The sequence below is a fragment of the Pipistrellus kuhlii genome, unplaced genomic scaffold, assembly GCF_014108245.1.
Source record: "Pipistrellus kuhlii isolate mPipKuh1 unplaced genomic scaffold, mPipKuh1.p scaffold_m20_p_1, whole genome shotgun sequence".
Taxonomy (NCBI): Eukaryota; Metazoa; Chordata; class Mammalia; order Chiroptera; family Vespertilionidae; genus Pipistrellus; species Pipistrellus kuhlii.
In genome coordinates, this window is record NW_023425404.1 from 99334544 (window position 1) to 99358199 (window position 23656).

At 39.6% G+C, this 23656-nt stretch overlaps 1 protein-coding gene across 3 annotated transcripts; it reads right to left on the reverse strand.

Annotated features, from left to right (window-relative positions):
* Positions 1-10449: 10449 nt before the first annotated feature.
* On the reverse strand, positions 10450-23202 carry CUNH14orf28 (chromosome unknown C14orf28 homolog). Of its 3 annotated transcripts, none has more exons than XM_036458337.1 (6): positions 21231-22250; positions 21142-21191; positions 19483-20007; positions 16479-16568; positions 13833-13967; positions 10450-12372 (listed from the first exon to the last, which is right to left on the reverse strand). In XM_036458337.1, exons 3-6 carry the CDS (start codon positions 20004-20006, stop codon positions 12189-12191), a joined length of 933 nt encoding a protein of 310 aa, XP_036314230.1. In that variant the 5' UTR covers position 20007; positions 21142-21191; positions 21231-22250; the 3' UTR covers positions 10450-12188. The 3 variants fall into 3 exon arrangements, with proteins under 3 accessions (XP_036314230.1, XP_036314224.1, XP_036314236.1); XM_036458343.2 differs by lacking the exons at positions 21142-21191; positions 21231-22250 and adding exons at positions 15689-15776; positions 23065-23202 and having other exon boundaries at positions 12171-12372; XM_036458331.2 differs by lacking the exons at positions 21142-21191; positions 21231-22250 and adding an exon at positions 23065-23202.
* Positions 23203-23656: the final 454 nt, after the last annotated feature.

Below are 23656 nucleotides of genomic sequence, written 5' to 3' on the forward strand. Positions count from 1 at the left end.
CTATTTCACTCTGGGAATTTATCCAAAGAAACCTAAAACACTAATTTGAAAGAATATATGCACCTTTATGTCAATTGCCACATTATTTACAATAGCCAAGATTTGCAAACAGCCCAAGTGTCCAACAGTAGGTGAGTGGATAAAAAAGGTGTGGTACATTTACACAATTTACTCTCCATAAAAAGGAAGAAAAATTTTTACTTTGTGTAACAGCATGGACGGACCTGGAGAACATTATGCTAAGTGAAATAAGCTAGCCAGAAAAAGATGAGTCCATATGACTTTCCTCATATGTGGACTTTTAATGAATAAACTGAACTACTAAGCAAAATAGAGACAGACTCATAGCATGCAGACAGCTCACGTGTATGGGGTGTTGTGTGTGTGTGTGTGTGTGTGTGTGTGTGTGTGTGTATGGATTGAGCAAAAAAGAAAAAAAGAGAACACGTGCACATGGACAACAATCTGGTGATGACAAGGAACGGAGGGGGGTTGGTTGAGGTGGAAGAGAGCATAGAGGGAATAAATGGTGATGGGAAAAAATATATACCCCTATGTTCAATGCAGCATTATTTACAATAACCAAGACTTGGAAGCAGCCCAAGTGCCCGTAAATAGATGAGGAGATTAAAAAAACAAACAAACCCACAAATAAATAAAAGATACATTTACACAATGGGATAGTACTTGGTTTAACAACAACAAAAAAGTAAAATAAAAATAAAAGAAAGAAAGAAAAAGAAAGAGAAAAAAGTAATCTTACTTTTTGGGATAGCAAGGATGGACCTGGAGAGTATTATCATGAGTGAAATAAACCAGTTAGAAAAGACAAGTGCCATATGATTTTACTTACATGTGGAATCTAATGAACAAAATAAACTAACAAACAAAATAGAAACTGACTCATAGATACAAAAAACAGACTGACAGAAGTCAGAGGGGATGGACATTGTGGTGCTGGGTGAAAAAGCAAAGCAAAGCAAAACAAAATAAAACAAAACAAAAAACTCATAGACACAGACAACAGTATGGTGATTACCAGAGGGAACGTGGGTATGGGGAGGTAGGAGAGGGAAAAGTAGTTTAGGTTAAAGGGAGGATAAATGGTGATGGAAGGAGACTTGACTTTGGGTGGTGAACACACAATACTATATACAGAGGATGTATTATACACAGAAAAACCTATATAAATTTATTAATCATTGTCCACAGTAAAGTCAATAAAAAAGAAAAGTTTATAATTTTTAGTGTACTTGAATCCTTTATTGAATAAAGCAGAATCTAAATGAGGATGGAGTAATCACTTTTGTTATTGTGATCAGAAAGTCTTGGAAGGTATATTCTTGGTGTGTTCTGAGGAGACTTATGAGTTTAAATAGCAGTGGTCCTATAATCTATTTGAGTAGGTGGTTCCCACTATATAGAGGGCTACATGTCAAAAAGTTTTAGAGCCTAGTTTTAAAAGAATTTGAATAAATAGTTTTGGACAATTTTGAGCAGGAATAAGGTAGAATATTTCATTATTATTTGGTATCAAGAAAAATTTAAGCTGTTAAGTTTTCTCCAACATTTTAACTTTTGCTTTATTTGTTCTTGCATTTCAAACTAATGAATGTATTTAACATTTTTCCAGTTTAATGTCATAATTTGTTCTGTGCATTTAATTGCCCACAGAAAGGCCAGCCAATAAACTCAAAATATTCAGAGCATTTAGTTTATTTTCTACAGCAGTGCTACACACCTACTAATTTCATTTTTAACAAAATATTAAAAGATAAATCAACAAAAATAGTAGCTAACATTTTCATGGTTCATATTATGTGCCACACACTAGATGCTATACAAATTCACTTAACCCTCACCACAACCTTATGAGATATATTTTATTATCTCCATTTTACAGTAGAAACAGAACAGAGATGTTAAATAATAGACACAAAGCATATAATCAGTGACCGGGTTAGAATTTGAACCCAGGCAACCTGGCTTTAGATTGCCATCCTCTTACTTCTCTCTTTGGGCATAAATTTCAGTAGTTTAGGACTGATGATAATAGATATAAATCAGTGGTAGAGTGGTCGTATCTTATGACTCATCTCGAAAATGCAATTCCTTTATCTTTTTGCCCTAGTGAAAAATGTGAGTCCTGAATCAGGTCTTCTGGCATTTCCATAAGATCTCTAGGAACAGAGTTTGCTTTCTTTGAAAGCAGAAAGAAAGCATAGAGGAGTCCAGAAACCACGAGAGTTGGAGAAGCAGATGAAGAAACAAACCAGAGTCAACTGACAAGTGTTATTTGTTGGCAGAGAGCAAAGCTAACCTCACCAAAGACATCACCACTGAATGTTATCCCCAAACTATGAGTGTGTATTGTGTCATAGAACAGAAGGAAGATTGGACTTGCCTCACCCAAATCATAAAGTAGATTTATACTTTAAGGCTAGAAAGTTCCTTTGCATTCCACACTGAGGAGCGTCCGCCACCTATTGTTCATGTAGAAGACTGCAGGAGTTGGAAATCCAGTCCTGCCCCTCCACAAGTTAGCTCATTCACCAAGTATTCGCAGAGGACCTATCCCAATGGCCCTCCACGTTCCTCTCAAGTCTCTTCCCTCTTATTAAAAATAAAAAATATTTGAGATAATGAATCTTTGTGAATTGCTTTAACTATAATAAACATGTTTCTAAATGTGATGTGTTAAAAGGGGTTAGGCTCTGTAGAGGCAATAGCGCGGACAGTTGCCCTTAAAATCACAAACTGGACCATCTTTCCTCCCCAAACCTCTTTGCCGGAATGCTAGGCAGCAACTGTGGAGGGCTTATTTTGAGGACTTTAACACGGATGTCTGCTGACCTCCTCTGTACTCTCAAAGCCTCAGGTGCTTACCCTGCCACAGTCCCTCACTTCATACATTCATTGACTGACGCGTCTTTCCCTTTTTCTAGATGTGTACACCTTCAGGGCTGAAATCATATCTAGTTCAACTAGCAAACAGTAGATAGTAAATAGGTATTAAGTGAATGCTACAGAGAAAGTATGTCTGAAACTAATTTGTCCTAGCTTGCAGCTCCCAAATCAAGCTTAGCTTGCTTGGGTAAAGATTTTCCTAGCAATTTCCTCTAAGTCTTAAGCATGGGGCTTCTTGACCTGAGCCCAGGACAGCTCTCCTGTTACCTGACATCTTCTCTACTCATTTCTTTTCCTTCTGTTCTAAAATTCTTATATGTTGAATGTACAGGTACTTATTGTTTCCTTCCCTTCTCTTCACAAACTCCCTCACATAGTTTTAACCTACTCTATGTTTAAAGCAAGCTAATCATGCTCATTATATTTTATTTTATTGATTTTTTAGAGAGAGAGAGGAAGGGAAGGGAAGAGATGCCCATCTGTTGTTCCACCCATTCATGCATTCATTGATTTCTTCCTGTTTGTGCCCCAACCAAGGAATTGAACCACAATCTTGCCACATTGGGACCACCTTCCAACCAACTGAGCTACTTAGCCAGGACCTTAAACTTCCGTTACTTCTTTATTATGTTAACAGGAAACACAAAGTCTATTTCATTGTATCTTTCTGGGGACAATGTATACCACAGGGTCTTCCCAACTCTGGCAACTGGCATACTAGTTTTGAGATGTAGGTAGAGTAGGGGTGTCGAACTCAATCAGAGAAGGGGCCAAAATCTAAAATCCAGCCTAAATCGCGGGCCGAATGGTTTACTGAACAGTCATAAACTGTCATTGTGATGGAAACGCAGTGGAGTGCAGTGATGACAGCGCGGTGCGGGCCACATTGCAAGGCCTGGCAAGACGGATTTGGCCCGCGGGCCTTGTGTTTGACACATGTGAGGTAGAGGAACATAAAGGAATGATATAATTCATAAAATAAAATAACAAGTTCGTGAAGGTTTGAGAAGAGAAAGCTTCTGAAGGGAAGTGTCTGAACAGGTGGCCACAGCAGTTTTCTTCAGTCTCACTTCCCTCTCCAAGTTGTCTCATGCTGATTATTTCCATTACCACTGTACCAGACCCCAGGAGTATGCATTTTTTATTTCAAATCCCTAACTCCTTGATTCTTGGTCCTCTTCAGTACTAGGCAGCTATGCTGGATGTTTCGAAAAGGCTGGAATTTACCAGTATGAACTAATTATTTTCAGTGGGTGGAGAAATCATGGATGATCATTTTTTTCTTTATACTTTTTTGGACTTATTGATTTTTAAAAATCAATTGATATTTTATTTTTATAATTATATTAAAAAGTAACACTACAGCCCAGTTGGAGCGGCTCAGTTGGTTGAGTATTGTTTTGTGCACCCAAAGACTGCCAGTTCGATTCCTGGTCCATGCACATACATGGGTTGAGGTTTTGATCCCCACTTGGGGAGTGTACAGGAAGCAACTGATCCATCTCTCTCTCTCTCTCTCTCTCTCTCTCTCTCTCTCTCTCTCTCTCTCTCTCTCCCTCCCTCCCTCCCTCCCTCCCTCCCTCCCTCTCTCTCTCTCTCTCTCTCTCTCTCTCTCTCTCTCTCTCTCCTCTCTTCTCTCCCCCCTTCCCCCTCTCCCTCTTTCTAAGTCCTCAAGCTAGGATTAAAAAAAAGGCTGCCCTAACTGCTTTGGCTCAGTGGATAGAGTGTTAGCCTGCGGACTGAAAGGTCCCAGGTTTGATTCTGGTCAAGAGCATCATGTACCTTGGTTGCTGGCACATCCCCAGTAGGAGGTGTACAGGAGGCAGCTGATGGATGTTTTTCTCTTATTGATGTTTCTAACTCTATCCCTCTCCCTTCCTCACTGTAAAAAAAAAAAAAAAATCAATAACATATTTTAAAAGAAAGAGGAAAACAAAAAGCCTGGCCAAAGCAGTTTAGTGGTTCACCATCCACCTATGCACCAAGAAGTCCTTGGTTCGATTCCAGGTCAGGGCACATGTTCGAATTGTAGGCTCAATCTCCAATAGGGGCATGATCAATGTTTCTCTCTCATTGAGGTTTCTTCTTTCCTATTTTTTAAATAAATCTTTATTGTTCATATTGTTACAAATGTTCCTCATTTTTCCCCTCCACCAGGTTCTCACCCCACCCTCTGCCCTTTCCCCACCCCCCATTGTCCTCATCCATAGGTGCACAGTTTATGTTCAGCCTCTTCCCGCACCACCCACTCCTCTTTTCCCTGAGAATCATCAGTCCATTCCCCTTCCATGCCTCTGATTCTATTATATTCACCAGTTAATATTGTTCATCAGATTTTTTTTAAATTCCCTTGGTTTTTAGATTCACTTCTTGATAGCTACGTATTTGTTGTTCTTAATTTTTATCTTTATTTTCTTCCTCTTCCTAAAGAACCCCCTTCAGCAATTCATATAATTCTGGTTTGGCAGTGATGAACTCCTTTAGCTTTTTTTTTTTTTTTTTTTTTTTTTTTTTTTTTTTTTTTTTGTGAAGCTCTTTATCTGGCCTTCGATTCTAAGTGATAGCTTTGCTGGGTAGAGTATTTTTGGCTGTAGGTTCTTACTATTCATCACCTTGAATATTTGCCATTCCCATCTGGCCTGCATGGTTCCTGTTGGGAAATCAGCTGATAATCATATGGGTGCTCCTTTATAGGTAACTACCTTCTTTGCTCTTGCTGCTTTTAATATTCTCTCTGTCTTTTGCTCTTGGGATTTTAATTATGATGTGTCTTGGTGTGGTCCTCTTTGGATTCCTTTTGTTTGGGGTTCTGTGTGCTTCCTGGACTTTTAAGTCTATTTCTTTCACCAAGTGGGGGAAGTTCTCTTTCACTATTTCTTTCAATATGTTTTCAGTATCTTGCTCTCTCTCATTTTCTGGGCCCCCATAATTCTGATGTTGGTTTGCTTGAAGTTGTCCCAGAGGTTTCTTACACTATCTTCAACTTTCTGGATTCTCCTGTCTTCTTGCTTCTGTGAAGTGTCTTCTGGCTCTTTGTGTTCCAAATCTTTGACTTGATTCTTGCAATCTTCCATTCTGTTTTTAGGACTCTGTATAATATTTTTTATTTCAGACAATGTATTCTTTATTTCTAGTTGATCCCTTTTCATATCCTCATAGGTCTCATTTATTTTATCGGCTTTTTTCTAGGAAATTCTTGAAAAACCTTATAAGTGTGGTTTTGAACTCTATATCCAGTAGCTTTTGGTCCTCCATTTCTTTCATTTGTGATCTGTTTTCTTGTCTCGGCATTTTCGCTGCTTCTCTTAGTAGGGTGGCTTTGTGTGTTAAGATGTCCTATATGGTTCAGTGGGTCAGCCTCCCAGTTATCTGAGGTGGACACTCTTGGTGCACCCCTTTGTGGACTGTGTGTACAATCTTTTGTATTTAAGTCTTAATTATTGTTGGTATCACTGGGAGGAACTGACCTTCAGGCCAATTGGCTGTGAGGATCAGCTGTGTCTATGCCTGGAAACAGCCTTATTCAAAAGCCTCTGTGCTCAGCTTGGATGGGGTGGAGTTTCAGGGTGGAGCCTACAGCCTTGGCTTCCTGTCAGCCCCACCCTATGAGGTTCCTGAGTGTCAGTGTTCCTCAGTGTCCTTTGGTACTTGCTGCAAGCACCTCTGAGAGAAAGGCGCCCTTGAGTTTTGCCGACTACCGGACAGTCTAGTCTCTCCCCCAATGAGCCAGAACTGGGGTTCAGCACAGTCTGGAGCTTTTATCTCCTTCCTGCTAGGGAATGCCAACCAGGCACTCAGGCGCACCTCCTCTCTGGCTCCGTCCTCTCCCCACCCGTGCCCTGTGTCTCCGTACCTTAGGCTTTTACAGCTCCTCTGATTTTTCTTCTTGTTTTCTTTTTCCTTCTAGTTGTAGAATTTCCAGTCAGTCAACTTTCCTGTAGTTCTGGATAATGTCCACTTTATATTTTAGTTGTATTTTTTGAAATTGTTGTGTGAAGCTGCAGTTAGGCCGCCATCTTGGTTTCCTCTCTCTCATTGAGGTTTCTATCTCTGTCACTCTCCTTACCTCCCTTCATAAGGTCAATAAAAATATATTAAAAAAAATAACACTATAGAATTCAAAGAGAAAACAAGGAATAAAATTAAGAACAGATTTTTTAAATCCCTCAACTCCTTACACCCTCCCCTCCCCCCAGCCCCATACTCTCTTCTATCTCCCCTGATCCTCCTTTCTTTCTGGTAATTACCATACAGTTGTCTGTGTCTATGAATTTCTTTTTCTTAACTTCTTTACTTTTTTTACCCAGCCTCCCAACCTCTCTCTCCTCTGACAGTCTATTCTCTACTAGTCATTTTCTATTTTGTTAATTTTGTTCATTAGATTCCACGTAAGTGAAATAATTTGGTACTTACCTTTCTCTGATTGGCTTATTTTCCTTAGTATAATACTTACCAGGTCTACTCATCATTTTTTTATTTTACTAGAGGCCTGGTGCATGAAATTCATGTGGGGGAGAGGGGTACTTCAGCCCGGCCTGAACCCTCTCCAATCCAGGATCCCTCTCACAATCTGGAACCACTGGCTCCTAACTGCTCTCCTGCCTGACTGCCTGATGCCCCTAGCTGCTCCCCTGCTGGCCTGCTGGCCCTAACTGCTCTCCCCTGCTGACCTGATCACACTAACTGCTCCCCGGTGCCAGCTTGATCCCCCTAACTGCCTAACTGCTCTCTCCTCCTGGCCTGATCCCCCAACTGCCTATCTGCTCTCCCTCCCTCTCCATGCCCTTTGGACCTCATAACAGGCATGCTGAGAGCTCTCTGCCACAGCTCAGCTCCATCCTGATTGGCCGTTACATGACAGCATCCCAGTTAATTTGCATAATCCTCTATTAGTAGTACAGGTATTTTTGTACCTGAGTAGTATTCCATTGTGTACCATGGTTTTTTATCCACTGATTTCTAGAGTGGAAGCGATACAGGAGGTGGGAGTGAGAAACAGCTAGATGAGAAAGAGACATCAATTGGTTGCCTCCCACACTCACCCCGGCTGGAGAACCTGCAACCGAGCTGTGCCTCTGACCAGGAGTTGAACCTGGGATCCTTCAGTGCATGGGGCTGACACTCTAACCATTGAGCTAACTGGCCAGGGCTGCTTCCAAATCTTGGCTATTGTAAAAAATGTTGCAATGAACATAGAAGTGTATATATTCTTTCATATTAGTGTTTTGGGTTCCTTTGGATATTTCCCAGAAGTAGAATCACTGGGTCAAAAGTGATCAGGTAGATATCAGCATATAAAGAAATTATTTTGCTACAGTTCCATTTTTAATATTTTGAGGAAACTCCACACTGCTTTGCACAGTGGCTGCACCAATCTGCATTCACACCAAAGGTGCATGAGGGCTCTCTTGTCTCTATATCCTCACCAGCACTTGTTTGTTAATTCACTGATGACCTTCTGATAGGTGTGAGGTGATATGTCATTGTGGTGAACAGATTTACTTTTGTTAATCCTCACTCGAGGGTATTTTTCCATTGATTTTTAGGGAGAGTGGAAGAGAGAGAGAAAGACAGAGAGAAACATCGATGTGAGAGAAACATCAATTGGTTGCTTCCTGAATGTGCCCCCACCAGGCCCGGGCTGGAGAGGAGTCTGCAACCAAGATGTGTGCCCTTAATTGGAATTGAACCTGAGACCTTTTGGTCCATGCTAATGTTCTATCCACTGAGCCAAACCAGTTAGGATGGATTTCTTTCTTTTTATAAAAAAATATATTTGTTTTCAGAGAGGAAAGGAGGGAAATAGAAACATCAATGATGAGAATCATTGATTGGCTGCCTCCTGCACGCCCCCTACTGGGGATGGAGCCTGCAACCCTGGCGTGTGCCATGACCAGGAATTGAACTGTGACCTCCTGGTTCATAGGTTGATACTCAACCACTGAGCCACTCAGCTGCTGGTTGGGCGGAACAGATTCCTAATTCTACCATAGCTAACTTGACTGCACAGATCATTTGCTCCCAAGCTCCTGTTCCAGTCCATCACTTTTAAAGGCCCCAAAGAGCTGCTCACTTTTTCATTTTCAAGATAATTCCTCTTGATAGCTTCCAGCAGACCTCATTGAGGAAAGAATGGAGGTCTATAGAACTGATTGCTCATTGAGGGAAAATAACCCAATATACCCCTCAGGTAGATATCAGCATATAAAGAAATTATTTTGCTACAGAGACTCCCCACTAACTTCTTTCTCAATTTCTCAGAGATAGAATAAAAGTTTATGTTTTCCCTGGAATCAAATTTAAATTGGAAGTTAAAGGCTGTCCAGGTGACCCTAGTGAACCTGGGTCACTAGGTGGGTTGGAACCTATTAGTAGGGCATCATTAAGATGCACGTCAAAAGCTTTGTGAGTTTAGCTTTTAATGCAGAAACACTTGATGCTGATTTTAAATGTTGGAGAACAAAGGATGATGAGAATACGGGGTGAGGAAAGTAGGTTTATAGTTGTGAGTAGGCAAGACAGAGTTTATTCTTGTATTATTTCCCATACAAACAACTGTAAACCTACTTTTGCCTCTTTGAGTATACATGCTTGCTTTGGCTATAGTTTAATATTTGTTGCAGTCATTTTTATGCAAACTGCTTATTATTTCTTCGTATAGTGTATTACAATTATTTTCAAATAATTGTCATAAATTCATTTAATTATAAAATTAAACTGTTGATATGCTTAACAAGTACAGCTTTTTGTTTATGTCATAGTAGTTATCTGGCTTATATAGCTTAGTTGTTTGCTGCTCATGAACTGAAAATGTAATAGATATAGAATTTACCGTAGCAAGCATGCAAAGCTTGCCTGTAATCAGTTATCTTTAGTTTCTTTTTCCTCTTTGATAGGATCAGATGGAGTGAGAAGGCCTCAGATATTAAATAAAGTCTAATAATTAGCAATTAAAAGTCACCTTGAAGAATACATCTAAATAAGATCATCTGTTAAATTGGGAGGGAAAAGGTTTCTTTTTATGAAGAGAAATTGGAAAGTCCTCCTTAAATTTGCTGTATTTATTCTTTATACCTCTCTGAGGCCAGGGTTTAAAAACCATTTTTACCTTCCCCATAGGTATACGATTTGTGGCATCAAAAATATATTCTGATTATCCCCTCAGATCTTTGCCTCCTCTCCCCAATTTCTCTAAGGGTGTTTAAGGTTATAAAGAATGTTCCATGCCCTCACCTTAACATCTGCCAATAATCTAATTTATTCTTTTTCACCCCTTTTCTACTATTTGATCACCAGGGAGTAATTTTTTATTTCTACCAATCAATCAACCATAAAAATAAACTACCTATTATCTGAAAAACCCAGCCATCTGGGGCCCAGAAGACATACTTAAATTCCATTATACATTAAATCCATTACTCAAGGAGCTACTGTTTAAATAATAAAAGTTCTGAAAAGTTCATTAGTCTACGGCCATACCACCCTGAATGCGCCCCATCTTGTCTGAAAAGTTCATTAGTAAGAATCTGGGAGACGTTCCTGTACATGAAAGAGGTAGAAAAAATATGTTTATTAGCATGTTCAAGGTAGTCAAGTTTTTAACAAATGTCTAATTCCTCACAACAACCCTGTGAGGTAGGTAAGTCACTGTTTTGTGATAAACTAACATCATTCCAAATAAAGTGCAATTCCTAAAAAAATAAATCTACAGTAGGAATAATTTTGTTAATGATTTCATTTATGAATATGTTAGAATTTGTGTTTCAGTATACTTTGATTCATGCAATAAGCTGTCTCCAGAAAAGTTTACTGCAAATCAAATTCTATTTAAATACACATGGGGAACTATTTAAACAAACTCTGCGGTGAAGTTTTTTTGTAAAATAAATCAGTATTTTTAATCTTATGTAAAAAAGGAATTTTCATAGTATTTGCTCAAAATGAGGCATTCTCAGCAAAGTTTCACTCACATTTATCCATTCTTCGGCAAATTCTCTACATGGCACTATGCCAATTTAAGACTTAATTTACAAAATTAAAACTTAGCAATTTGGTATATGGCAGTGACCTGGGTTATCATATAGAAATCTCCAATATGTTGCGCTCAATCTCAACTCAAAGCCTAAGGTAGAAATGAAATGTAAACACAAAAAAATTATTAATTTCAAAAAGTAATTTTTCTTAAGAAAATTACTTATTTTTTTCCTTTACATCACAAAAGAAGGAGAGATCTTAGGGTCTTTGAAGAGAAAGACAATATTCTGTTATCTATACAATTCTAGTTATTTCTATTGCAAATCAAAGCCTGATCTTCCCAATTTACTATTTATAAGGGAGCTAGTGGATATTACTACAAAAATTTGTTTTTTTTTCCTGTGCCAATATGACTTACTAGAAAAAGAAATATTCCCAAGCACCCATTTTTTTTTCCTAAGTATATATTTAAAGTACATTTCTACTATCAATCCAACATTAGTAAACATCCAGTTGCCTAATTTTTTTTATGGTTGTCTTATCTGCAAAATACATTTCTACTGGAGAATTTCCATTACATTTAATTATGAAATAAATGTTTAGATTAGTTATATAATTTATTTTGAAAAGTAACTCCAATTACTCTCAGGAACTTAGTTAACATTTAAAATCCACTGGCAGATTTATAATACTTTAGCAAGTGGTTAAAGGAATTTGCCATTGTAAGGAAATTATTCCAGAAAAATCATTCTCACCAAAAATTTTAAAAATTAGGCAAAACAACAGGTATAATAGACTAAGCCATCTATAACTTGTACATTCAAATACATACTAATCCTATAGTGCACTTTGGCTTATAATGAGGTAGGGCAAAGAAATAAAGTCAGATGTATCTTGAACTGTGAAATTTATAAAAACTTAAACAGTGACGTGTACCCAGGTTTTAGTTGAATATAAACAAAAACTTTGATAATTCAATGACAAATATTTTCTTAGATTCACAGACAGAATTGTAAAAAAACCTTTGAGGTAAATATAAATAAAAAATACAAAGATATATTTTCTCTCAACATAAAATATGCTTGTATAAAAATAACCCATGATATAGAAAAAAGAAATACAAACATTTTTGCATAGATTCTTCATATAAAATATTTACCTGGGACTATACACTGGAAAATACACCTCTGAAACTAATATAGTTGAACTATTTTTCTTGGATACCAAGTACATACAAAATAAAAGCCCTTCATCTTAGGGAGCAATGGGCATGAGGGAAAACAATTAAATTTAGCATCAGTCTATATTTATTTCTCTGCTGCTCGAATATAAACCAATGATGACAAGAGGAGAAACTCTGGGGGTTTATTTAACAAAATTAAATTCACATTTCTGAGGCCATCATAATGCATCCAATGTCCATCAATTTGGAAAGCTGCAGAATAATGATGTTCCTCTTTGTTAAATAATGTGGCACCTTCCAACAAATACCTGTAAATTCAATGACAAAGTGTAGCAGAAAGTTGAAATGCTTTGTTCTTAAGAGAAACATTCCTTAAATTCTTAACTAAGAAAAAAAATTGAGATATCCATCTATAAAACTGATGTACTATAATAGGAAATTTGGAATAAAACATTTAGGAATTTAAAAAATTGATGTAATTTAAGAATTTAAAAAAAAATCTTAATTCATAACCTATATGGTTCTACTAAGTAAGAGAAAACACACAAAAAACTTTTAAAGAAAAAAGTTAAAGGAACCCTGTATGTCCCAATTTGTATGCAGTTATTTTGTATTTTTTTATTTTTTAAACTTATTTTATTATTTTTAAATATATTTTATTTATTTTTTTTTATAAAGAGGAAGGAACAGAGAGCTAGAAACGTTGATAAGAGAGAAACATCGAGCAGCTGCCTCCTGCACACCCCTACCGGGGATGTGCCTGCAACCAATGTACATGCCCCTGACCGGAATCGACCCTGGGACCTTTCAGTCCACAGGCCAATGGTCTATTCACTGGGCCAAACCAGTTAGGGCAATGTATGCAGTTATTTTTATCTATAATAATGATAGTAACATTTTATTTAAAAAAAATTTAAAGTTGCTTTGATTGGGTATTGAATCCTGCAAACTTGGAGCATTTAAACAATGCTCCAACCAACTGAGGTTCCCGGCTAGAGAGTAGTAACCTTTTATTTTTAAATGATGACTTCATACTATACACTACTTTGACTTGAAATACCACTAATAATCAGAATTTACTGTTTACTGAATACACTGAGTGGCCAGATTATGATGATCTCTGAATGCATAATAATCTGGCCACTCAGTGTACATCCTATATAGTAAAAGGCTAATATGCAAATTTTTCCCTTGACCAAGAGTTTGACCAGCAGGCAGGCCAACCGCCCATGTCCCCTCCCCCTGGCCAGGCTGAACGGACCCCACCCATGCATGAATTCATGCACCAGGCTTCTAATATAAATATATATACACTGAGTGGCCAGATTTTTATGTGTTCAGAGATCAAAATAATCTGGCCACTCAGTGTATAGATACTATCCCATACATTTTCGTGTGCTATGTAAATTAAATCCTCACAGTAAGGCACCCCAGATAGATGTTGTCATCTCTGCTTTATAGGTAAGAAATCTGACAAGTAAACTGTTTTTATAAGCTTTGTGACCTTTCTGGTCCATGGTCACATAGCTTATAAATGGCGGGGCTGGGTTTGAATCCAATTCTTTCTATTCCATAATTCAAGCACCTAACCAATATGCACCCTGTCAGCAACTAAGTTCCTGTAGTAGATGCTGATCCTATTCAGTATTCACAAATTTAAATAATATTTCCTTTCGGGCTACAAAAAGTCATACCAGAATAGCAGAAAAACATAAAATAAATTTATTTTTCACTAATTTTATAAAACAAACAAAAAAAACCCACTTACTTGTGATCAGATAAATCCAAATAATAGGGTACATATGCCAGATCTTCAGATTTCCAATGCTGCATATTTAAGACAACAAAAGGAGGTGCCCCATGGCAGAAAACTCGTTGGGAGAATTCTCTTAAGCCACCACACCTAAAATTGAAAGTACGCATGAACTTTATTAAACTTGGAATAAAGCTGCCTTTTATCACTTTTGTCTTGTCTTTATTACTTCATGTCATAATAAGCATAAATACCTATTTTGGAATGGGTAATAATAATGTAACCATATTAATAGCTTATACAAGGTAGGCAAAAGTAGATTTATAGTTGTAAGTACACAAACACAGTTTATTCTTCTATTATTATTTAGTGCTAGAGCTCTGGTGCACGAAATCCATGCCCTGAGGGGGTAGGGTCCCCTCAGCTCGGTCTGTGCCCTCTCATAGTCTGGGAGCCCTCACTCCTTACCACCTGCCACTGTGCTCACCAGCCATGAGCCCAGCTTCTGGCTGAGGGCACTGACTATCAGGCGGCAGCTCCTGTGTTATCTGCCCTCTGGCAGTCAGTGTGCATTATACTGACCAGTCATTCTGGTCATTCTACTGTAATGGCTGCTTAGGCTTTTAGTATACAGATTAAAGACCTGGTGCATGAAAATTCATGCACTAGAGGGGGGGCGTCCCTCAGCCCTGCCTACCCCTCTCATAGTCCGGGAGCCCTCTGGGGTGCGGTGATCAGGGGAAGGCAACAACCCATCATACCTCTGCTGCTGCCACTGCCAGCAGCGCAAGCCTTGGCTGGCCCTGGTTACCTGAGCCTTAGGTGGCCCTGCTTACCTGAGCCTTGGGTGGCCCTGGATGGCTGGGCAGTCAATATTCGAGGCTTGCCTGCACCTCGGGCCAGCCTTGGGTGGCTGGGCAGCTGTCACATGAGGCTTGCCTGCACCTCAGACTGGACATCTTAGGCTTGCCTGCACCTCGGGTGTCGGCTGGGCAGCCACCATCCAAGGTTTGCCTGAGCCCTGGGCGGCTGAGGAGACTGGGCACAGCCATCTTGTGGCTGTGGGTGCTGCCATCTTTGAGGGCATGGCCATTCAATTAGCATATTCCCTCCTTATTGGCTGTGGGTGCTGCCAACTTTGTGATGGTATGAAGGTCAATTAGCATATTCCCTTTTTATTAGATAGGATTATATTATTTATTTGCATTCAAACTGTAAATTTACTTTTGCACATCTTTGTATATCTATTTCCAAAGGTTCACAAGTTCTGATACTTTTAAAATTCAAGGAAAAGCTAGCTGCTTTATCTAGGCTTATAAAAGTGAGTAGCTTTGATTTTTAGATACATTTTTCTTTAAGATGGTTTCAAAGGGAAATAATGACAGAGATGGGAAAATAGGATTACAGGCCTCTTTAGACTGCATATAATCCTCTAATTGCTTCCTTTTGCTATTGAATGAAGCAAATTCTGTTTTCTTAGCAACATCAGGTATTAAGCATATGGATTAGAATACAACAAATACAGTTATACAGTAAAATCTCGATTAACCGGAATGTTCAGGGTATAATATTTTGGTTAACAAACATCACTGACTAAACTAAATTAACAGGAAAACCATTTTGCTGTAGTATTGGTTGCTAAAATGCATGAGTTCACTCTCTGAACTTAAGTACAATTAATTGAAAATATTTTATTCTTTCCTTCTTCAGTGATTAATTAGCTGTAAGATCATAATTCTCAATATTTATTCTCATTGTACAATAATGTAGATATAGAAATAAAGAGGTTGGGATGAATATATTCTTTCTGCCCCTTTGGATTTCTATTTTTTAAACATTTTATTGTGTTAAATTTTGTGGTTACAATTTACCTTTCTCCTAAATGAGGAGTGCAGAAAAAATCCAGTTAATTGAGGGTGCCGACTATCTGGGTTCCGGTTAAGCAAGGTTTTATTGTACCTACTCAGCAGTGGGGAAAAAAAGAAAAGGCATTTGCTTTGTATTCATCAATTAACTATCCTATATAACAAAAGGCCAGTGATCATAATGGCATAAGGACCAATTGACAGTTGCCATGAGGTGCACTGACCACCTCTTGGTCCTCCCCCCATCCCACAGGCTCTGATCGCCGGATGGTGAATGGGGAACCACAGGTGAGTGTTGGCAGTGGGGCCGGACCGGGGATTGGTGAGTGGGAGGAAAGGCTGACCTCTTGGTCCCGCCCACAGGCTCTGATCATGGCAATAGGAAACCACGGGGAACTGGGGTGGGTGGTGGTAGGGCAGAACTGGAGATTGACAAGCAGATAGAAGGCAGACTTCCTGGTCTCTCCCCCCAGGCTGCAGGCTCCGATCGCTGGATGGTAAACGGGGAACCGGGGTGGGTGGCAGCGGGGATGGCCCTGATTACAGGCTAGGCCTAGGGACCCTACCTGTGCATGATTTTGTATGCTGGGCCTCTGGTAGTATTATATTTTACTTGGTAATGACAATGCAGAAGAAGTATAGGAAACTAGAAGTGTTAAGATTTTAAAAATGTTAGACTTCCTAAATACTTATGAGTAACTATTTCATATAGTATTAACATAAAAAAAATATCAGTCCAGGTTTCTTTATAAAAAACACAGAATACTTTCATCTTAAATGTCTATCATATACTCACCCCTGCTCTTCACACAGTTCAATCCTAGAACAGAATAACTCATCCACAGCCAGTCGTATCAAGTTTCCATGTGGAATTTCTTGGGGAGGACTACAAAAATTGCAAAATGCATGTAAGAACTGCTTCAACATTTTACAGGCAAATACATTATTAGGGTTACAAAATTTACAGGTCAATTCATTATTAACATACCCAATAAAAGAATAACCTCTGTTACTCATCTTTGTACTTCTTGTAAATAGTAGAGAAACCAGTTAAATTTAATAAATGTCAATGCATGAAGCTTGCCAAGAAATATTAAATCTTTCTGTAAACTAATGCTGAAATATGCAGTTGTTATTACTTTAAAAAAAATTTCCAGCTGAGACAGGTTTGGTGCAGTGGATGGAGTGTCGGCCTGCAGACTGAGGGGTCTTGGGTTTGATTTCGGACAAGGGCATGTACCTTGGTTGCAGGCACATCCCCACAGGAGGCAGCTGGTTGATGATTCTCTCATGGATGTTTCTCGCTATCTCTCTCCCTTCCTCTCTGTAAAAAATCAATAAAATATATTTTAAAAAAAATTTCCAGAGGATTCAACAGAAGAGAGAAATTAGGACCCAGAATCAGGAAAGCAGCTGATTTGTTACTAAAATTGCCAGCCTAAGTTGCAGCCACTGTTGGCTTCACTTACCTGATTTGTTAAAAAACTTTTTCCTACATATTTCAAAAGTTGTTTTAAATATAGGATTAAATAAAATGTGCAAAAGCTTGAAAAAGTAGAGTATGATAAAAATATTTTATTGAGAAACATAAAATATTAGCATTAATATGCTACCATAAATATTTCATTATAGTTCCAAAACATATGCAGATTAAAATATTAGTTAAAAAAAAGACAAATTCCTGAAATGCTTTAAAATGTGGTTTAAAGTAATAAAACTTTCTTGCCAGATAAGATTTGAAAATCAACATCCTTATATCAATCAGCAATACAGGAAAATGGACAAAGCATTTTTCAGAAAAATAGAGACATTGACTCTAAAAAGAATAAAGTATCTTCAGTGTTCCATGATCTATACCACATGTGTCAAACACAAGGCCCGTGGGCCAAATCCGTCCCGCCAGGCCTTGCAATGTGGCCCGCACCACGCTGTCATCACTGCACTCCGCTGCGTTTCCATCACAATGACAGTTTATAACTGTTCAGTAAACCATTCGGCCCGCGATTTAGGCTGGATTTTAGATTTTGGCCCCTTCTCTGATTGAGTTCGACACCCCTAATCTATACTAATAAAAGCCTAGGTGGCCCTTAGACCACTACAAGATGGCTGCCCTCACATCATCACAGGATGGCCACAAGATGGCCGGCAGGGGAGAACAGTTGTGGGCAATCAGGCCAACAGGGGAGAACAGTTGTGGGCAATCAGGCTGGCAGGGGAGAGCAGTTACGAGTGATAGGGCCGGCAGGGGAAGGCATTTGGGGGCATTGGGCCATCAGGGGAGGGTAGTTGGGTTGATCAGGCTGGCAGGGGAGTGGTTAGGGATCAGGCAGGCAGGCAGAAGGGTGGTTATGAGCCAGCAGTCCAGGATTGTGAGAGGGATGTCTGCCGATTTAGGCCCGATCCCATAGGATCCCATGTTGGAGAGGGTGCAGGCTGGACTGAGGGACACCCCTCAAGTGCACAAATTTTGTGCACCGGGCTTCTGGTATAATATTAAAGTAAATGTGCAATAAAGAAATATGAACTGTATGTGAGATACATCCTTCAAAGAGAACAATCTATTAGGCTGTTTTTCTGGACCATAGGGCCAAATACAATTTCTGACAACAATGTGTTTGGGTTTGTTTTTCGGTCATGTTTTTTTCCACTGACAATTATCCCTGTTCCAGCTCATGCCCCTTGGGGGTGTTAATGTTTCCTAACACTCTACTAGGGCTTGCCAGTTTGGCCTTCCTCCCTGACATTTACTAGCCTGGAGGTCTGCCTTCGTTCTGAAAGCCAAAAATAGGCTACCAGAACCTTTCCTAATCAGTGAAAATGCTCCTTACAGCCACATCTCCAGGTGTTAAGGTTCCAAGTTTGTGATTTCTGTCTATAATTATTCAAAGTACATTGAGTATGTTCAATCTTTTTTTTTAAATTGATTTTAGAGGAAGAAAGGGAGGGAGGGAGAGAGGGAGTGAGGGAGAGATCAGTTGCTCCTATAGGTGAACCTATGGGGAATTGGACCCACAACCTGGATATATGCCCTGACCTGGAATCAATCTGCCACCAACCAACTGAGCCACACTGGCCATGGCTCAATCCTCCTGTTCATGTAGAACTAGCCCACTCAGCAAAGATCTATTTAAAAGTGAATGATCTTGGAAACATATATTGGATAATGTTCTTCAAGAGGTTACATTTGTGATGCAGAAATTTACTATCTATAAAATCACATTAGTAATTCAGAGCAAGGGCAATATATTTTGCACTCTGAATAATTCATTACTTTGCAAGCAAAATGGTTATCAGTTGGTTTTCTAAAGTAAATTCTAAAATGTTTGGATATTTCTGTCATTGGACTAAAAAACCTTGAATTTGTGTGGTTGATTTATGTGTAATTACAGTGTTGTACTTTAAGAAGTACTTTGACTATATATTTACATTTATAGCACTTCATTAAAAAAGTTGTATACTGTTTCTAAAAGTGACAAAATATCCTTGGTAGGTTTGGCTCAGTGGCCTGCTCTTTATAATGACATATAATAACACCAAAGGGTCCCAAGTTTGATTCTGGTCAAGGGCATGAACTTTGGTTGCAGGCTCCTCCCCGGCCTGGGACCTAGGCGGGAAGCAACCAATTGATGTGTTTCTCTCACATCGATGTTTCTCTGTCTTCCTCTCTCTCTTCCCCTCTCTCTGAAAGATCAATGGAAAATTATCCTCAAGTGAGGATTAACAACAAAATAAAATCATTTTTTTTAAAAAAGTGACAAAAACAAACTGTAGAGCAGATAAAGACTTTTAGAAAAACTTACTTTATATTAATTGTACGCTGCTGATCTTCCTGCACTCGAATTGGGCATCGCCAATTGGAACAGTAACTCTCTTGTATGGTAGACATGAGATTTTCGAGATTTTTTGTAAAATTATCATGTTCATTTCCAAACAAATCAATTATTAATGAAGCTTTATGAACTTCAGATTTATATTGCTGTTTTTCCATCTTGTCCCAAATCCAAAGTAGCTTCACAGTTGTAAAACTGTAGGTGTCCATTAAATAAAGAAAACAGTCTACAAACTCTCTACCTAAATGAAGAGAGAGTTCCCTGGGAAAATTTTCATTTTCATGAAGAATGACATATAATAACATCAAGAATCCATCTATGGTGCAGGTATTTTTCAGTCTTATTTCAACATAGAGTGGTGTACAGGATACTGCTTTGCGGCCAGCTTTGATAGTAAAAACACCTCCCCAAGGAAGAACAGGCCTCCAAAATGAGCGATCTTGATTATAGTTATTTTTAATTGATGCTTTGATCTCTTCAAACAGTGTCTTCATCCTGCATTTTAAAAATTAAAAGAACATATATATGATTAGATATATAAACTAAAGATTTAATTTGGTTAGATGGCCTCTCAATGCAACAAAAAGACAATTCCAGCTATGTCATTTTGGGAGCAATATACATATTCTTTGAAAAGACCACTTATGAGGCTGTCATCTTTTTTTTGAGGTACTGAATGCTATTTGATAGGGTTTTATATTAATTATACTGAAAATTTTTATCTGTGATGTAGGAAAACTCAACTTCTAGGAATATATTTTAAGAATCTCAAAAAAGAATATATGCACCCCTATGGTTCATAGCAGCATAATTTATAATAGCTAATATGTGGAAACAGCCTAAGTGCCCAACAGTAGGTAAGTGGATAAAAAAGGATCTCGTACCCTTTGAGACAGCATGGAAGGACCTGGAGACTATTAGTCTAAGTGAAATAGGCCAGTCAGAAAGATATTACATAATCTCACTTATATGTGGAATCTAATGAACTGATGAATAAAATAAAGCCAAAGGCATGAAAACATGGAACAAACTGGCAAATCTCAGAGGTAATCTTAGAGGTAAGGAGTCTGGGGGAGTGGGCAGGAACAGACTAACCAAAGAATTTATTATATGCATGTATGCATTGCCCATGGACACAGACAACAGAGTGGTGAAGCCCTAGGGCGGGTGGAAACCAGGCAGAGGGGGGCAATGGGGGAAAAATCGGGGGGGCAGGGGGGAAAACGTCTGCAATACTCTCAACAATAAAGATGGGGGGGAAAAGAAACTGCAATCTTTTTTTTTTGAGAGGCTTTATATTATACCACAGATTTTTTCCAATGATATAGGAAAACCCTGTATTAAATTTTAAATGAAGGTAAAACTATTTAATGATACAATCTAAATTTGGTTTTGTGTATTCCTAATGTAAACTTCTTTCACCCTCCAAAATACAAGCTGTGCTTCATTTAATTAATATGTGTGATTTTACTTATAAAGAGAACTGTAATGGAACCCTTATTTAGGCTACAGAATGATGACCAATTAGCTATGAAAGATAACGTAGGAAGAGTAATTGTGAGAACTGAATTGAATAGTAGCACAGCTAACACAAATATTATTTGTATGTACTTTGGGATTTTTATTTACAATCTAGGACATGCTATATATCCTTACAATTTGAGGCCATGCTGTGAAGACCACACCCCCTCCTTTTTTTTTTTTTCATGCTGTGAAGATTTGATTCAGAACTTGGTAAGTATCCTGATTCCCTTCTCTGCACAATTTGGGAATGAAATGAGGTGTCCTCTCTGTTTGAATTGGTACATATCCTTCCCCCAACTTTGAGGGTAGCTCTAAGTATTCTGTTTTTAAAGTCACTGACTATTCTAACAAAAATGGTCATGTCATATATATGGTATGCAGGACAAAATTTTTTAAAAAATTAAAGAACAATGTCTTAATAAAACAATATAAAACTGCTTTATTTGGGATAAAAATGTCATCTAAAAACATCATAGTACTTTCTAATATATTACTTTCATGGAAAAGTATATTTTTCGTGAAAAAAAGGAATCATTTGGGAATAGGAAAAGAGAAGTGAGTGACTGCGGTCAGTGTCTTATTTTGACCATTTTTTTCAAGTGCCACACCCTCCCAAGCATAACATGAATTCAACACTCAATACTTTGGGCCTGTATATCTTATTTGTGCGAAAAATTTAGCTGAAGTTGATTTTACAACAGTATTAGACTAAAATTTTCAGTTATGATATATAAACACACGGTATTTTTGGCTTGAAAAAAGATATCCTCCACTCTAAAGTATTCAATACTATATTTAGTCTGAAATGTAGATGTTTATATATAGTCAGTAACAGGTTGGCTCTAGTCAACCAATTAGGAATAAGAGGGTGTGGTAAACCTGGAACCTAGGAAAACACAAACTCAGTTTCTTCTTCTTAAGAACTAACATATCCAGAACAGATTTGAAAAAAAAATCATAAGGCATTCAAATACTTTAAAAATGAAAATAAATTTCATGGTTTGATTTATTTCTGTTGAATTTTAAAGAACTTTGTAGCAAAGTCATAGGATCAAGAGCTTGAGTTCACACTCCTACATACCACACTGAAAAGGAATGGTAAATCTCTAGTACTATTTTCCAAATTATCTTTTGGGTATGACCAAATGAAGAGTAACTAACTACAGCTCTACAAAGCAACATTTATACTTAAGAGGATTACACTACAATTATATATATATATATACACACACACACACACACACACACACACACACACAATGAAACTTCTTTAGCCTTTTTCAGGGAAAAAAAAAAAAGAGGGGGTAGAGAGGACTGGAGGAACAAGACGGCACTTACTCTAGTATCAACACTATTGTGTGATGTGTCCCAAGGAACTAAAAATTACTTAAAAAGATGAAGAAACGCCTGCAAAGCCCTGACTTGTTTTCGCCACACCTAAGATTGTTCCTTAGGCATTGTGCTAGAAACCCTGGAGGAGTTACCCTGCTGTCTTTATTTTCCTGCCTCAACAGGCCCTCCAGTTTGAACAAACATGCTGAACTGCTCAGATCTCTTACGGGATTTCCTTGGCACAGCACCGCCTTTTTTTTTGCGGTCATTTCCAAGAGTGACAATCTGTACTCCACACTGGTGTGGAAACCAGACCATTTCCCTAAGGAACTGCAGGCCGCACTCCCTAAAAGCTCGGAGTCCTGCAGGTCCCGCCTGGAAGCCGCGCTCTGAAACAATGTGAAAACAGCCGCGCGCCCCGCCGCGGGCTCGGGGAGGGGAGCGCGGGGCCCAGCTCGGCCCGGCCGCGCCCACCCCGCCCCGGCCCGGCCCCCGCCCGCCCGCCGCCCCTGGAGGCCCGGCGCCGGCACCGGCTCCGCAATGCGGGCGGGTCCCCGGACAGAAGCCGCCGGGAAAGGCTGGGCGCCAGGGTCCGCGGCCCGGCGGCGGCCCGCAGGGCGCCCGGGGCGGCTGGCAGCGGGCTGGAGGCTTCCACCCGCGACAGCCTCCGTCCGCCAGGAAGCCGAGTCCTCGTACCTCCTCGGGGACCGAAAACCGCCGGTGCCACCGCACCCGTCGCCGCCGCCGCTCGCTCATGGAGAGCCCGGGCTGCCGCCGCTGCCGCCGCCGCCGCATGGACTAGAACCGCCGGCTGCCTCGGCCGCCCGCGGCGAGAGCGGTGGGCTCCGGCACGGCCCCCATCGCACCCGCCGCGGCGGGAGCCACGGCAGCTCCGGCGCCCAGGCCCGACCCGACGGGATCCACCGAGCCAGGACCGCGGGCCGCGTTGCTTATTACGGAGGAAGATTCGGCCTGACCTCCGCCTCCCTTCCCCCAGCCCCCAGTTCCCAGACGCCCGGCGGTGCGACTGCGCAGGCGCAGAGACGCCCCCGTCAGATGTTCGTGTGTCGGGGGTGTACACCGCATTCAGCTTTACCCAATGGGAGCGAAGATCAGGTGCGGGGGGCGGGACCTCGTAGAGCGGGGCGTGGTCCCAGTGTCGGAGGAAAAGTGGAGCTGTCCAAGTGGGCGGGGTTTGCACGGAGGTGGAGCTGAGTGCCAAGCCCCTTAGGCTTTTTGAGGTCTGTACCATTTTTGGACCTTCCTTGATTTGTTTGATTCTAGCTAG